The following is a 12958-nucleotide window of genomic DNA, read 5'->3' as shown; positions in this document are numbered from 1 at the left end:
TCTTGTGAGCTGCTTATGTTATAACCATTCCAGAGTTATTTGGTTGTTTTACTTAGAACCGACCAGTTTAGACAACTCAGGACTCTGCTCTTTCGCTGCTTTACAATGACAGGCTTCCCCCAATGTAGATGTGGACCTGGGGTTACTGTCCCATCCAGTTGCCCGGAGGCAACTCTCTCTAACCCTTGTAAGTGGGAAAAGGAAACGTAGATTCCTCAGGAGCTGCTGCCTAGAAAATAGAATTCCTGGGTTTAGTTGTTGCTAAGCTGCTTGGGGGCCACCCACGGGCCCTGGGAGAGGCCACCCTCTGCTCCTGGGATGAAGTCATGACCACAGCCAAGCTCAAGGGGCTGCAGGGTGATGGAGCTTTCGTGTGTACCATGGATGTCCGTGTTGACGGGAAACAGGACAAGCTGATAGGAAGCAGGCAAATCACAGGACAGCTGTATGACAGGCAATCTGCCGTTTTTAAAATATAACATTTATTGCTTAGATGGTTTGATACAGAACAGCTTTTCTTCTCATTTTGAATTTGGAAGTACTATACAACTGAATACAAAGAGGAACAAAAAGTACCAAAACCAAACTTGTGATTCTGTTCATGTGGCATAAACCAGTTTTGTACATAACATGTAGCAGCAGTTTTTAAGTTCCCTTTAGAAAAATATGAATTCTACACATTTATTATTGTTTCCTGTTTAATGCACGGGCTGAAATCACTAGGATCAACTTCCTTCTTGAAGAAAGAGAGGAGAGGAAAGAGGCGAATAGAGGGTTGACGTTACGATGAATCTTCCCGAAACCGGTGTCCGACTGTCACGTAGCTTCCCTGCGGGCCGCTTGGGAAAACAGCCCTTTGGGTTTTTTGTTTTATTTTCACAGCCAGGAGTTTCATGTAGTGATTGAATCTCAGCATTGTGTCCACAAATCAAAGAGAAAAACAAAAAGAGAAAAACTTGCACCTCAAAAAACTTTTCAGAAGATCCATATATATATATATATATATATGTATATATATATATATATAATATATATATATATATATATATATAATTTTTTTTGTTTTTTTTTTTATAAAAGCCCTGAGAGAAGGAGAAAGAGAATCAAACAAAATGTATGGAAACAAATTAGCTGGACATGCAAACTAAGCTATGATTCACCCAGAGTTTAAACAAATCACAAATTTCACAGTTTAATATTGGGGGAGGGGAACAGAACAACAAACAAATAATACATTTCTCAACCTCACTAATAAAATGTGGCAAGACCTTATTGACTATGAGGGGACAGATGAAGGCTAAATAAAGCTTTAAATCAATAGTGATTATTGCGAGCTGCAGCCTCGGCTGTGTTGCCGGGGCGATTCCTGCTACATCTCACTGCAGCTGTAGAGTTAAGTCATGGCTTCTCCCCACATGTTGCGAGTTTTAGTGTGGAGAGTTGCAAAGAAAAACAAAACACAAGAAACCCCAAATAATAATAACAACGAAAATAACAACAATCGTCATACAAAATTAAGGGATGCATGAATTGGTTTTAACTAAGCAGACCACACTTGGTATGAAGTGATCCAGGGGGATCATTGGTTCTGATGTGTGTTCATCTAGAGTAAATAAAACCTCGTTTTTAAACTGGTTCATACATCCCCAATACAGTTAAAAATTATATATACCTCAACTTTTTTTCTTTCACATGCAAAGATATCACTTTTCATTACCTCAAGAATATGTATCTTCCTTTGAAGTCTGGGCGGTTGGATTTTGGCCACCAGAAACTGGTGAGAAAAATGGAGGAAAGGGTCTGTGCGTCTGTCTGCACACGTAACTGAGTATAAAGGAGAAGCACTTAGGGCCAGAAGGTCAGGGTCCCGGGGAGGTGGGGGGCGGTGGGGGTATGGGGAGGCTCCCCTAGACAAGGCAAGAGGATCTGAGTGGGGGAGCAGCGCAGGAGGCCCCGCAGCACTGAGCCGCAGGCGTCCTAGAGGTCCTGGCTGGAGGACAGGGTGCTGAACACAAGCTCAGCTACAGTAGGATATATTTCTTTTCACTGCTGGTGGCTACAGCGAGGGAAGTCTATTGCCTGCATAGGATGCTCACAAAACAAAACAAAACAAAACAAAACAAAAAAAAGATCCTGCCTTTTTGCACTGAGGAGTTCAGGCTATTTCGGAAACTAGAAACAATACGTTATCTTCAAGCACCAATCCCAAATCGCAGGAAGGTAAATATAAATCTCTTTCTCATCTTCAATTTTGCATGTGCAGTTTCATTACCAGTAGTAATATTTCCTCGCTTTGCAAATGACAGTAGCACAGGCGGGTAAGGCTTGGGCTGGGTTTGGCAGAAGACCGGTGAGTACAGGTCTCCTTGCTGCCTGGCTTTCTCAGAAGCCCCGGGCGCACGTACCCCTGCTCTCCCCTCTGAGCTGCTCCTCGGCCACGGGCAGAGGACCATTCATGGCCCCTGCTGGATTCTGCAGTCACGGAAGAAAGGCTTGTCTAAGTACAGTAGAAGAGCTCCCACCCAAGGGTGGCAAGAAAAGCTGTGGGCAGACGCTTATGCGGGAACCCCGGGGGGCAGCCCAGGTCTCCAGGACAAATATTGCCCATTTGTTTCTGCTGACTGGAGAGACCAGCAAATTGATGAACTAAAAATAATAATAATAATAATATTAATAATACATATATCGAAAGGGGGAAATCAGATATGTGACATCTGTGTATGTTCTCCATAGATTAAGTTGCCAGGGTAACTCTTCTCTGTAAGTTAAGAACAAACGTCTTGAAACTTGAACAGTAATAGCATGTCTAACGCTGAAAGAGTGAAAACATGTATGAGGTTGAAGCTAGAATCTTTCCTGGTTTTGGTTCGAACCAAATTGGAAACCTTCATCAACCACATCCTGTAATACAGAGGGCCAAATTATAGCTCCATCATGTAGCAGACAAAAAAAAAAAGAAAGAAATAAAAAGGTCTATTCAAGAAATAAGCATCTCATCCATATTTCCTCTGGTAATTTACATGAAATTCACATCATTTTCTTCCAGTTATTGGCTATGGGTATCCAAGGGCATGTTTTTTCTTCTGTTTCCAGCTCACAGAACAAACGTTACTATCACAGATTCACAAGAACAAGCTCACACACACCAACACAGAAGGTAACGTTAATGCTTAAAATGAAAAGGTCCTGTCCAAATAATTCATTAAAATATTTGTGTTTTAAAAAGTCATTTTGGGACAACACAACACCCAGGACGACACTGAAGGACCAGTAAGTAGTTAAGGCACTCGAATCGTCCGTGCTGGTCTCTTGCACGGGCTTGTGGTAAAGGCTATGGCACCGGGCGTCGGCCGCCCTTGCTCGTGTCTGTCTGTCTGTCTCTCCCTCTCTTTCGCTCCCAGACAGCTGAAGGGCACTGAGGAAACCTCATGAAACATAGATTCAGGATACTTTGCTCTGCTGGCTTTTGTCTGTGTGCTGGGGGACAGCATGAGCTGTCATTCCATTCCCAGGAGTGGCGAGGTGCCATCCGCGGCAGCCAGGATGGGGTGGGCGGGCCTCTGGCCGTGCAGCTCCAGTAGGTCCTGCACCAGGGCAGCCGGGGTCTCTGGGTCCGGGTCATCCTGAGGGGCCTGCTCCTTGGGGCTGCCCACGGGAGTGGCCTTGGGGGCGCTCCTGCTGGCTTCCGCCTGCCCGGCACCAGCTGTCCGACCCGCTGCCCTCTCCTCCCTGCGGCTGGCATCCTTGGCCTGGCTCTCCTTCCGGCTCCGGGTGACAGCCACGTGGTTGCTGACCAGCAAAGCCGAGTCAGCCTCGTTCTCTGAGACGGGGTTGTTGCCGCTGTGGGTGGACTCGCTTTCACTGTCCTCATCACCCCGTTCATCCCTGTCGCTGTCCTTCCCGTGGTGTTTGGCATGCCTGGTTTTCTGGTGGACCCGCTGATGGCGAACCAGGCTGTGCTTCAAGGTGAAGGTTCGCTCACAGGTCTGACATTTGTATGGCCTTTCTCCTGGAGAAACGGGGGAAAGAAATGATGTCCCTTAATGGTATGGCCACCAGTAATCGCCTCTTTCTGCTCCATGCAAGAACAGCCATGAGAAGCAGCCAAGGGGCAGCCGGTAGCCGAGGCCAGGACTCCCTTCTGCTTAGCGATACCCTCTTATTTGTCGGAACTGACAAAATGGGGAAGCAAAAACGCAGGGGCCAGCCACGGCTTCCCGCTCCCTTGCCTCTCTCAACCCAGGTTTTTCATATGCTGAGCCAGAACCAGCATCTCAGCAGTGGGAGCCTCGGGGACATCCAGACTGGCCTGCAAAGCATCTCAAGGGAGGACGGCAGTGTCCTCTCTCCCACAGGGACAGACACAATTTCCGAGGGTCTGCTGACAGTGGCACCTCCTAGGTCAAAGGCACAAGACACCGTGTGTTCTGACACGAAGCAGCTGGAGCGACCCTCTCACTCACAAACACTGCGCTGGGAACAGCTGAGACCACCGCCTGCCAGGAGCTCAAGACTATCTCTCTGTTGGGGAGCCAGGCCCAGAGCCCTCCAAATCCCCCAGCCCAGGGCCGAGCTGACTGCACAAGGTTGGGCAAAGGTGCAGGGAGCGCGTGTGTGTGCACTGTGGGCTACGGCCGGAGGGAAGAAGACAGCCAAGACGAAGACAGAAGGACTACGCTTTGTATTTTTTTTTTTGGCGGGGGTGGGGGCGTGGGCGTGGTGATATGCTTGCATCTTTTGGCTTCATGAGTATATCTAGGTCTCCTTTTTTCTACCAAAACAACGGCCCCTGCAGTGGAGTTTGTGGCCTCAACCCTGTAGCTAGTGAGTTCCAGGAGTAAAGACAAGTGCAGAGCGTGGGTGCCCCAACTGGCCTGTGCGGCAGCCAGGTGATGATCCTGTTCACTCACATTGCCCAGCTGCTGCAAAGCCAAGACAGGAAAAGCCCCTGGAGGTGCAGGTCTGCGGCAAACTTCCCACCTGAAGGCTCATGATGAAATGAACCCAGGTACATTCCAACAGAGCCCCAAAGAGTTGCCTGTCCCTACTGCCTGTTCCCCAGGCCACACTCGCAGTCCTTACAGGCTCGGGACTTGGTGAGACCACAGGCCCCAAATGCCCAGCACCCACATTCTTCTAGACGCTTATGTGAGACAGGGCAGCCATCATCCCCATTCTATAGATAGGAAGACTGAGGCTCAGAAGGCTAAGGGACTCTCAAAATGCTCTGAAGAACACTGCTGCTGAGGGACCCCTCCACTGCCTACCTGCAAGGATCCTGTTATGTTTCACGTGCTAGGAGAACACTTATTTAAAAGTTCCTAGTTTACTGGGCTTAATGGGCACACATGCAAGCTCAGTCAATCCTCTCTGGCCTCTGGCCTGGGTTTTGTCACTGCTTAGGGGGAGGCTCCTCCTCCTGACTTAGGTGGGTCAGAAGGAAGAGGCAGGAACCCAACGCGCCCTCAGCAGGCTTGGAACGGGTCCTCCCTGACACGACAGCACGGTCCCTGGAGGCCTGGCCCGCCCTTACCTGTGTGGGACCTCATGTGCCGGGTCAAGTCCTGCAGAGACCAGAACCTCTTGCTGCACACAGTGCAGACCTTCTTTCTCTTGTCCGCTTTGCTGGTCACGCCTCTGGAGGAGTCTGTCTTTGGCTTCTTGTCATCGTCACTCTTCTCGGAGGCCTTCTTGTCGCCCATGCCCTCCCCATCAGAGACGCCGTCGGCCTCCTCGCTGTGCTTCTCCACTGAGCCTTCTGACGCGACCTCCCCATCAGCCGGGGGCTGGGGCTTCTCCTCCGGCTCAAGGACAGGGGTCGCGGGCATGGGCAGTGACCCTTCGGCCGCCCCGCTCTCGCCCTGGCCCTCCCGAGGGGGCGCACTCTCCTCCCTGGGCTCCTCCCGGCCATGGGCCTTTCGGTGGCGGCTCAGGGTCCCAAGAAACTTGAAGCTCTTGCCACAGACGTCACAGGCGTGCTTCTGGTCCTGCTGGGCCGAGGCTCCGCCGCCCACAGCCCCGGTGTCACCGTCGGCCAGCTTGAAGCCCATGAGCTTGCTGGCGAGGTTGAGGTCCAGACTCTTATTGCTGCCGGCGTCCTCCTCGGGGCCATCCACATCCTCTTCCCTATCCTCCGCACCCGGCTTCTCCTCCGGCTCCGGGGCCTCCTCGCTTCCCAGCTCCTCCCTGTCTACGGGCTCTGCTGCTCCCTGAGTCACCTCCTCCCCGGGGAGCTCCTCTTTGGCCTGGTCGGGCTCAGGGCCCCCCTCTGACGATGACTGCTCTTTCTCCCGAGAGGTGAGATCCAGCACTTCGCCGCCCACGGCTGACGTTTCCACATCGGATTGGCTGTCTGTGGGAACAAGCACAGGGGACCGGGTTGAGACCAAAAGCCACCACACGCTTCCCTTCCAAGGGCTCTGTCGTGACTCTCAGCTGGACCCAGCCCCCCGAAGCCTGTATCTCCACCCCAGCAAGAATTTGTCTCACCCTGAATCCTCATCACCCCTTACTTCCCTGGAGGGCCCAGATGAATCTGGGGTTAATTTAAAAGGCAGAAAAGGCCTCTACACACACACAGGCTGGGGACTCAGGGCTGACTGCGCCCCGGAGCCCCTGCCCTCCCCTGCCACACACACCGATGCTCAGCCCCAGGAAGGTGTGAGCGCTTGAGGGCAGCGCAGACAGAAGAGACGGCGACAGAGGGAGAGTGGCTGCATTCCAGAGATTCACAGCGCTAGGGAGGCTGAGGAAGCTGGGCTGTCACAGTTGTGTTTCCAGTGCAGATTATACGAACATGCAACATACACGGGACCACCCCCAAACATGGTGACTGAGGAGGAAACGGCCCGAAGCATGGACTCTGTGCTATGGTACACGCTCTCGCCTGATGCTTAATTTTCAGGTCAGGTTCCAAGGCCAAAGGAGACGCATGCACACCTGTGGCCCTTCCTGGCTTCTGTCAGGACACTATGCAAGGCATGGAAACACGTCTTGTCTCTTGATTTGTTCCTCCCTGTCCACTCTCCACAGCAAAACCAGATGTTTTAAAGACCGTCTTAAGGAAGGGCACTGTGACAAAACTAACGACACCAAATAGATGGCAAGGCAATATTTATCAGAAGCACCGCTTTCTCTTCATTCGGGTTGAACAAGGACTTAAGGACTTTTTAATTATGTGCTATGGCAGGGAAGCTGTCTGCTGGAACCTACGAAGTAACTATAGACCCAATCGCCAATTTATCCAGCTGACGAGATTCTGTCTCACGGCACATACGTTAGTTGCGCCTCCCTCATAAGCCAGCAGATTCATCACCTAACCTGGGCCCTCACTCGATGTGGTCACATGTACAATGCCCACCCATGTCTATCACGCTCTCTCAGTCACATGCTCAATTAGTTGCCCTCAAGGTGGTCCTGGGGGTGGGGGTAAAGGGGCTGGCACCGTTTCTGCCGGGTTCACACCTGCCTGGCGTTTCTGCTTACCGACAATCCTCTCTCAGCACTTCCACTGACATCACTTCATTGGTTTTATTCTCACTGGACCTTTTGACAACCACTGTCTGAGTATCTCAAGAGGTTTCAGAAGGAAACAAGTCATTATGGTGTGAATATAAAATTTCTGACAATGATTTTTGAAAATTATCCGAAAGTTTAAAGAAGAATCCTGAGCTATATATACATACACCAATGTCTAGGCCATGTTCTAAGGAAAAACTAGACGCTCATTTTCTTCAATCATTCCAATATAGGGAGCATCTATTAAATGGACTTTGGTATAAACTCTACAATAAAACAATATCAAATGCTCAGTTTCTTATTTGCTGGCTTTGTAGGTAGTTACATTTTAAAAAAGAGGCTTAATCTCTGGTTACTTCCTATTTGTCCCAGTACATTCTAGGCTGTTTCAATTATTAATTTTTTTTCACCAAAGAACATGGATTATTTTCAAGTTTAAGTGCAGAACATATTAAGATGTCCCTGGAAAAAAATCATGAGTTCTGAAACCAAAACCAAGTAAATATACTAAGATCAAATTATTCTCATTCCTGGGCCCTTCCTCGGTGTGGATAATGGGAGAGTTCACCCTAAAGGCACTGAAAGACCAACTGCTTCCTCTGGTGAACGAAGGGGGCTTGGCTGTGCTCCACCAAACTTCCACTAGGGGGAGAGTTTTAGCCGGGCAGTCCATGACCTTCAAGCTCCAAGCAACTCCCAACTGATTTTTATTAGTGATTCTTGAAACAATAGACTTAACCGCTTCTTGTCACCTCATGAATATCCAGCATATAATACCAGGTCTCATCTTGATCCCTGCCCTTCTCAACCACTCACATTTCCAAATGCAGGTAGCTGAGCTGATGCCTTTTATAAGCAATGCCACCACCTACCTTAACACCATGATTGTCTATCCCCATCAGTCCCTCATTTGTGATGCTAAATCTAAGAAAACTGCTAGAGGGAGGAGACAGAATCCTGATGGTACCAGCAGATAATAAACCCACAGCTCCTCCTATGGGAAAATGGAGTCTTTCATGTTAGCTCAACAATGAAATATCTACTGCTTCCTAGACGGTCCCAGTTACTCAGCTGATGTGACAACCAACCTAAATACTTAATCTGACTGACTGGGCAAGGGCACAGCTGTCGAAGTCACTTATACTTCACCTACCAAGGAGCCCGTCCTGTGGTGCGGTCCACATGGCACGCGGGACTTTGGGGCTGGTAAGGACAGGCACCATTCAGGGACAGTTTAAAACTGTCCACATTTATGCTGATTTAAAAAGTCATATGTAGGTGCCCACAAATATGAAGGCTCCTACAGGCATCATCCAAGGAAGAAGCATGAGTCCTCTCCCCAAGGGCAAAGTGGGCCCTGGGGTCTCCCTTTGCCCACAAGAAAGTGTACGAAGAGTTTCAGTTTAACTGAGTGATCAATACACCCCTTTAAGCTAGAACTGTCCCCGTTGTACCATTTTTAGCATTTCTTTGGGGAAAATCTAGGGTATATTTTCGTGAAAGACCCTATGGGATTGAAAAAGTCAGACCTACATAATAAAACGCGTTTAGGGATTTTAAGAAAATGCAACCCAGGCATATAAACCTAGAAAACCCCTCAAGAACTTCCTTGGTCATTTCTTGCCTTTTTTTTATTTTTATGGTTTTCCTCTAGGGCAGCGGTTCTCAACCTTCCTAAGGCTTGCGACCCCTTAATACAGTTCCTCATGTTGTGGTGACCCTCAACCATAAAATTATTTTCGTTGCTACTCTGTAACTGTAATTTTGCTACTGTTATGAATCGTAATGTAAATACCTTTGTTTTCCGATGGTCTTAGGCGACCCCTGTGAAAGGGTCGTTTGACCCCCAAAGGGGTCGCGACCCACAGGTTGAGAACCGCTGCTCTAAGGCCTCACTTTCAACTTCATGGGAGGGAGGGCCTGAAGGAAACAAAACCTTCACCCTCTCCATTGTACTCACCTGGCTTTAAAAACTTCTCCTTGAAATCGCTGAACTCCACCTCCCTTTCCTCACCTTCTTAAATCTCAGTCCTCTTTCTTACCATGGATTGTGACCACAATTGAACCAAACATGTATTTTCCCTTTGCTGGTTTCACATTACAACTTTCAGTGAATTCTCTTTTTCCAGAGGCTTTGTCCCTTAAAGAAAACCTACACAACTCCCAGGGCAGGGCGGAGGTGAGGAAGAGCTGATGTAACTTGGGAAAATAAAACTCTTAACTGCAAATTTAAAAACTAAACACATCACAATGCAAAACCTGGTGCTGAAAGGAAGCTAAGCTATACATTCTGATCAGCTTTGAGTCTGCAGGCTTCCACAGCAGCTGCTCCCTCAGACATCAGCAGGAGTCCCAGGTTTGGTGTTTCTCCTCTCCTCATGACCAAGAAGCTGAACCCCAAAGATGCATCCAGCACATGGTTGTTACACTTCTAATTGTCTGCAAGCTTGGGGAACGAAGGGCTCCCTTTGGTCACCTCAATTATATGTTTCTCTCCCTCCTCTGGAACCACTACAGGTAGAATCACGTAGCTGCTTTCTAAACCAGGCTGTGAGGAAAATACGCTGGCCACCAGGTCACACAGTGCCCACTGTTAAACAGCAAGAGTGATCATCTGCAGCAAACTCGAGTTCTGCCAGCGTCTCTGTGGGTTTCCTGGGGGTTGAACAGATCGTCCGCCACCTTTGGCTCAAGGGGGTCCAAGTCATGGCCAGATTCTGTGCGTGTCTGCATCTTTCTGTACTCAAAGATCCTAGCAAATTATGTGGAAATGGAAGCTAGGGGTGGAGCCAGCAAACTGGACTACATTTTTGTACCCTTAGAGCAGCGGTTCTCAACCTGTGGGTCGCGACCCCTTTGGGGGTCGAACGACCCTTTCACAGGGGTCGCCTAAGACCATCGGAAAACAAAAAGATATTTACGATTCATAACAGTAGCAAAATTACAGTTATAGAGTAGCAATGAAAATAATTTTATGGTTGGGGGTCACCACAACATGAGGAACTGTATTAAGGGGTCGCGGCCTTAGGAAGGTTGAGAACTGCTGCCTTAGAGGGTTTACTCTTAACCAAAGGGTCTGGCAGTTCAAGAGTTTGTTTTACTAAGGTTCAGTACGAGGCATGGGGGGACAAAAGCAGAGGGTTCCAGATCAAATCCTTTTTCTGGATATGCTACCTATCCAGATGCACCCGTCCCCCAGTAACTAAGATAAGGGTAAGGGGGCTGTGATTAAAGCCTGACCCTTTAGTCTACACTGACTGGGGGTGGGGGATTGACTCCCAGACAGTACAGCTCCCCATCCCCACTCAAGCCTGAGGGTCAGAAGCACAGGACACAATTATAACCTTGGAAAAGTACATTTGGGGGAATCTCATCTGCTTCAAGAAATGGGGAAACGGCAAGCTTTCAAGATCTGGAGAACGGACGCATACCTGTGAGACTCACGCACCAATGGCCAGCTAGCTGTGTGTCTAAGTGACCTGCAGCAGCCATTTTTTTTATTGTGCGGGGGTGTAGAACCCCAGCAGTTGGAGATGACGAATGTACTGAATACAGAACATAGGTGAATACAGAAGCTGTAAGGGGGCTGGGGTGGGGAAGGAGGCAGGAGACGCACTGGGCAGCTGTTAATTGCTCTGTAGGGGGTTGGAGGAAGGAAGCACATATCAGCACAGGAGAATAATACCTGGATTCAGGTCAAGCAGAGATGTGATTAAAGAAAGGACATGCAGAGTGCTTTTTCAAACAAGACAAAGTTTTTTTTTGTGTGTGGTTTTTTTTCCACTGGGAAGAGAGTTATTGAAAAGAAAAACACCCCCACCCCACACCGCCCCTCCTTGTCAAGGGCTGGGCATCCCTAGTTCCTGCAAAACCCTGACATCTGTGAGCCCATCCCTGCTCTGCAGGACGCAGCAGAGGCTGGGGTTGGAGAAAACACCCCAAGCCTTTAAGGTTTCACATCCCTTTCAGATGTGTTCCTACCAAAAGCTAAAACTGTACACCCTCCCTCATATCCCACCTCCAGTGGAGCCCAACAGCCTGAAATAGGGGGTCTGCTAGGAGAGCCACAGAGCTTCCCTAGTAGCTCAAAAAAGCAACCTAGGGGCACTGTCATTGCCTCCCACATCCCCATGCAGCTGTGTGCTTGCAGCCCTCAGCAGGGCCCTCCTTTCTGGACTGTGCAGTCCTAAGGGGAAGTGGAGAAGGCAGCCCTGCCGCGCTGGGAGGGCTGGAGTGTGCTGGGAGGCTAGCCGAGGCTGACCACTGGCCCTCCTCTCTCCGTCTCCTCCGCTCCATCACCTGGAAGCACTACCTGTGCTATCATGGGGTCCAACATCACTCTCTTTTGACTGGGGCATAAGCCCGTTTCTTCTCAGGGAGCAGTTGGTAACTCCGTGTTTGCGCAACTGGTGGCGTTCACAGTTAGATTTGGTAGAAAAGAAGGCATCGCATTTTTGACAAGGGAAGGGTTTCTGACCTGAAGCAGGAAAAAAAATAGATATTTATCTGGCTTTCTAGTGCAGTGAAAAAGAAAAGTTGCTTTCGATTCATTGTCCTGGGGTTATTGGCATTATTGTTCCCCCCCCTCCTCCACCCTGCTCTTTTTAAGAAAATAAACAAAACACATTAAAAAAATATACTGAGAACACCAACAAGTCAAATCATCATCTCCCTTAGCCTGAGTGGGATGGAGTGAATGTTTTGACTTCAAAATACTAAAAGTTAACAATGAAACCAAGATACACAAACGTTTTAAGTAAAACAACAGCATTACAATGAAAAATCTTAACAATGAAAAGTGAGCACAGCAAGGAAACACCTAAAAACTTGTAATAAGAAGATAGCTTTGAATGATTTCTAGCATGGCAAGTACTACACAGCCTGGAAAATCCAATGGGATGCCCAAGCCCCCCTGGAGGAATGTGGAACCCCCTGGATGTCTTTGGAGGCCAACCCCCTCTTCCTGACCTAAGTGGGCCCGGCCTCCCCCAGAGGATGGGAAGCGGTGCGTTCTGACTTCTCAGGACTCCTCCTGTCTGACTGGCAGACAAGTCCTGCAGTGACCTCTGCTCCAGGTCACTGTGGCCTTAGCCAGCAAGTCAGAGGAGGTCGGCTTGCTGCATGAAAGGCTCTTTGTCCCCCTGCTCTAAGCTCTTGCTAGTAGTAAATAAGTGACCAACAAATAACTTGAGTCTGCATTAGGAGATCATATGCTCCACTCAACAGACCTGCGTGTGAAGAAAAAAGGTCACTGAGCAGCCCCCAATCCCACCCAACTCCATGAATCTGTTGAGAGAGGAGCATGACCCTCCTGCCGCCCCCCCTGCCCCAGGAGTTATCTGCTTTGGTCTCCCTATCCTCTTTTTATTTGGATTCCTTCTGTACTGTAAATATGTTTCAAAATGTAAGCCAAGCTACTCTGCAACTTGTTCCTTGTTTG

General features: G+C 48.9%; 1 protein-coding gene across 1 annotated transcript in view; it reads right to left on the bottom strand.

Moving 5' to 3' along the window:
* Positions 1-460: 460 nt before the first annotated feature.
* The window catches only part of RREB1 (ras responsive element binding protein 1), a 144384-nt gene continuing 131886 nt past the window's right edge, over positions 461-12958 (bottom strand). Inside the window, exons 12-14 of the mRNA XM_019666546.1 lie at positions 11831-11995; positions 5534-6352; positions 461-4009 (exon numbers count right to left, since the gene is read on the bottom strand). Coding sequence (XP_019522091.1) covers positions 3498-4009; positions 5534-6352; positions 11831-11995 — 1496 coding nt within the window. The 3' untranslated portion in view covers positions 461-3497. The remainder of the gene's footprint in view (positions 4010-5533; positions 6353-11830; positions 11996-12958) is intronic.

Source organism: Hipposideros armiger, unplaced genomic scaffold, assembly GCF_001890085.2.
Source record: "Hipposideros armiger isolate ML-2016 unplaced genomic scaffold, ASM189008v1 scaffold_474, whole genome shotgun sequence".
NCBI lineage: Eukaryota > Metazoa > Chordata > Mammalia > Chiroptera > Hipposideridae > Hipposideros > Hipposideros armiger.
Note: the sequence above shows the minus strand (reverse complement) of the source record. Positions and strands in the feature narration are given on the sequence as shown.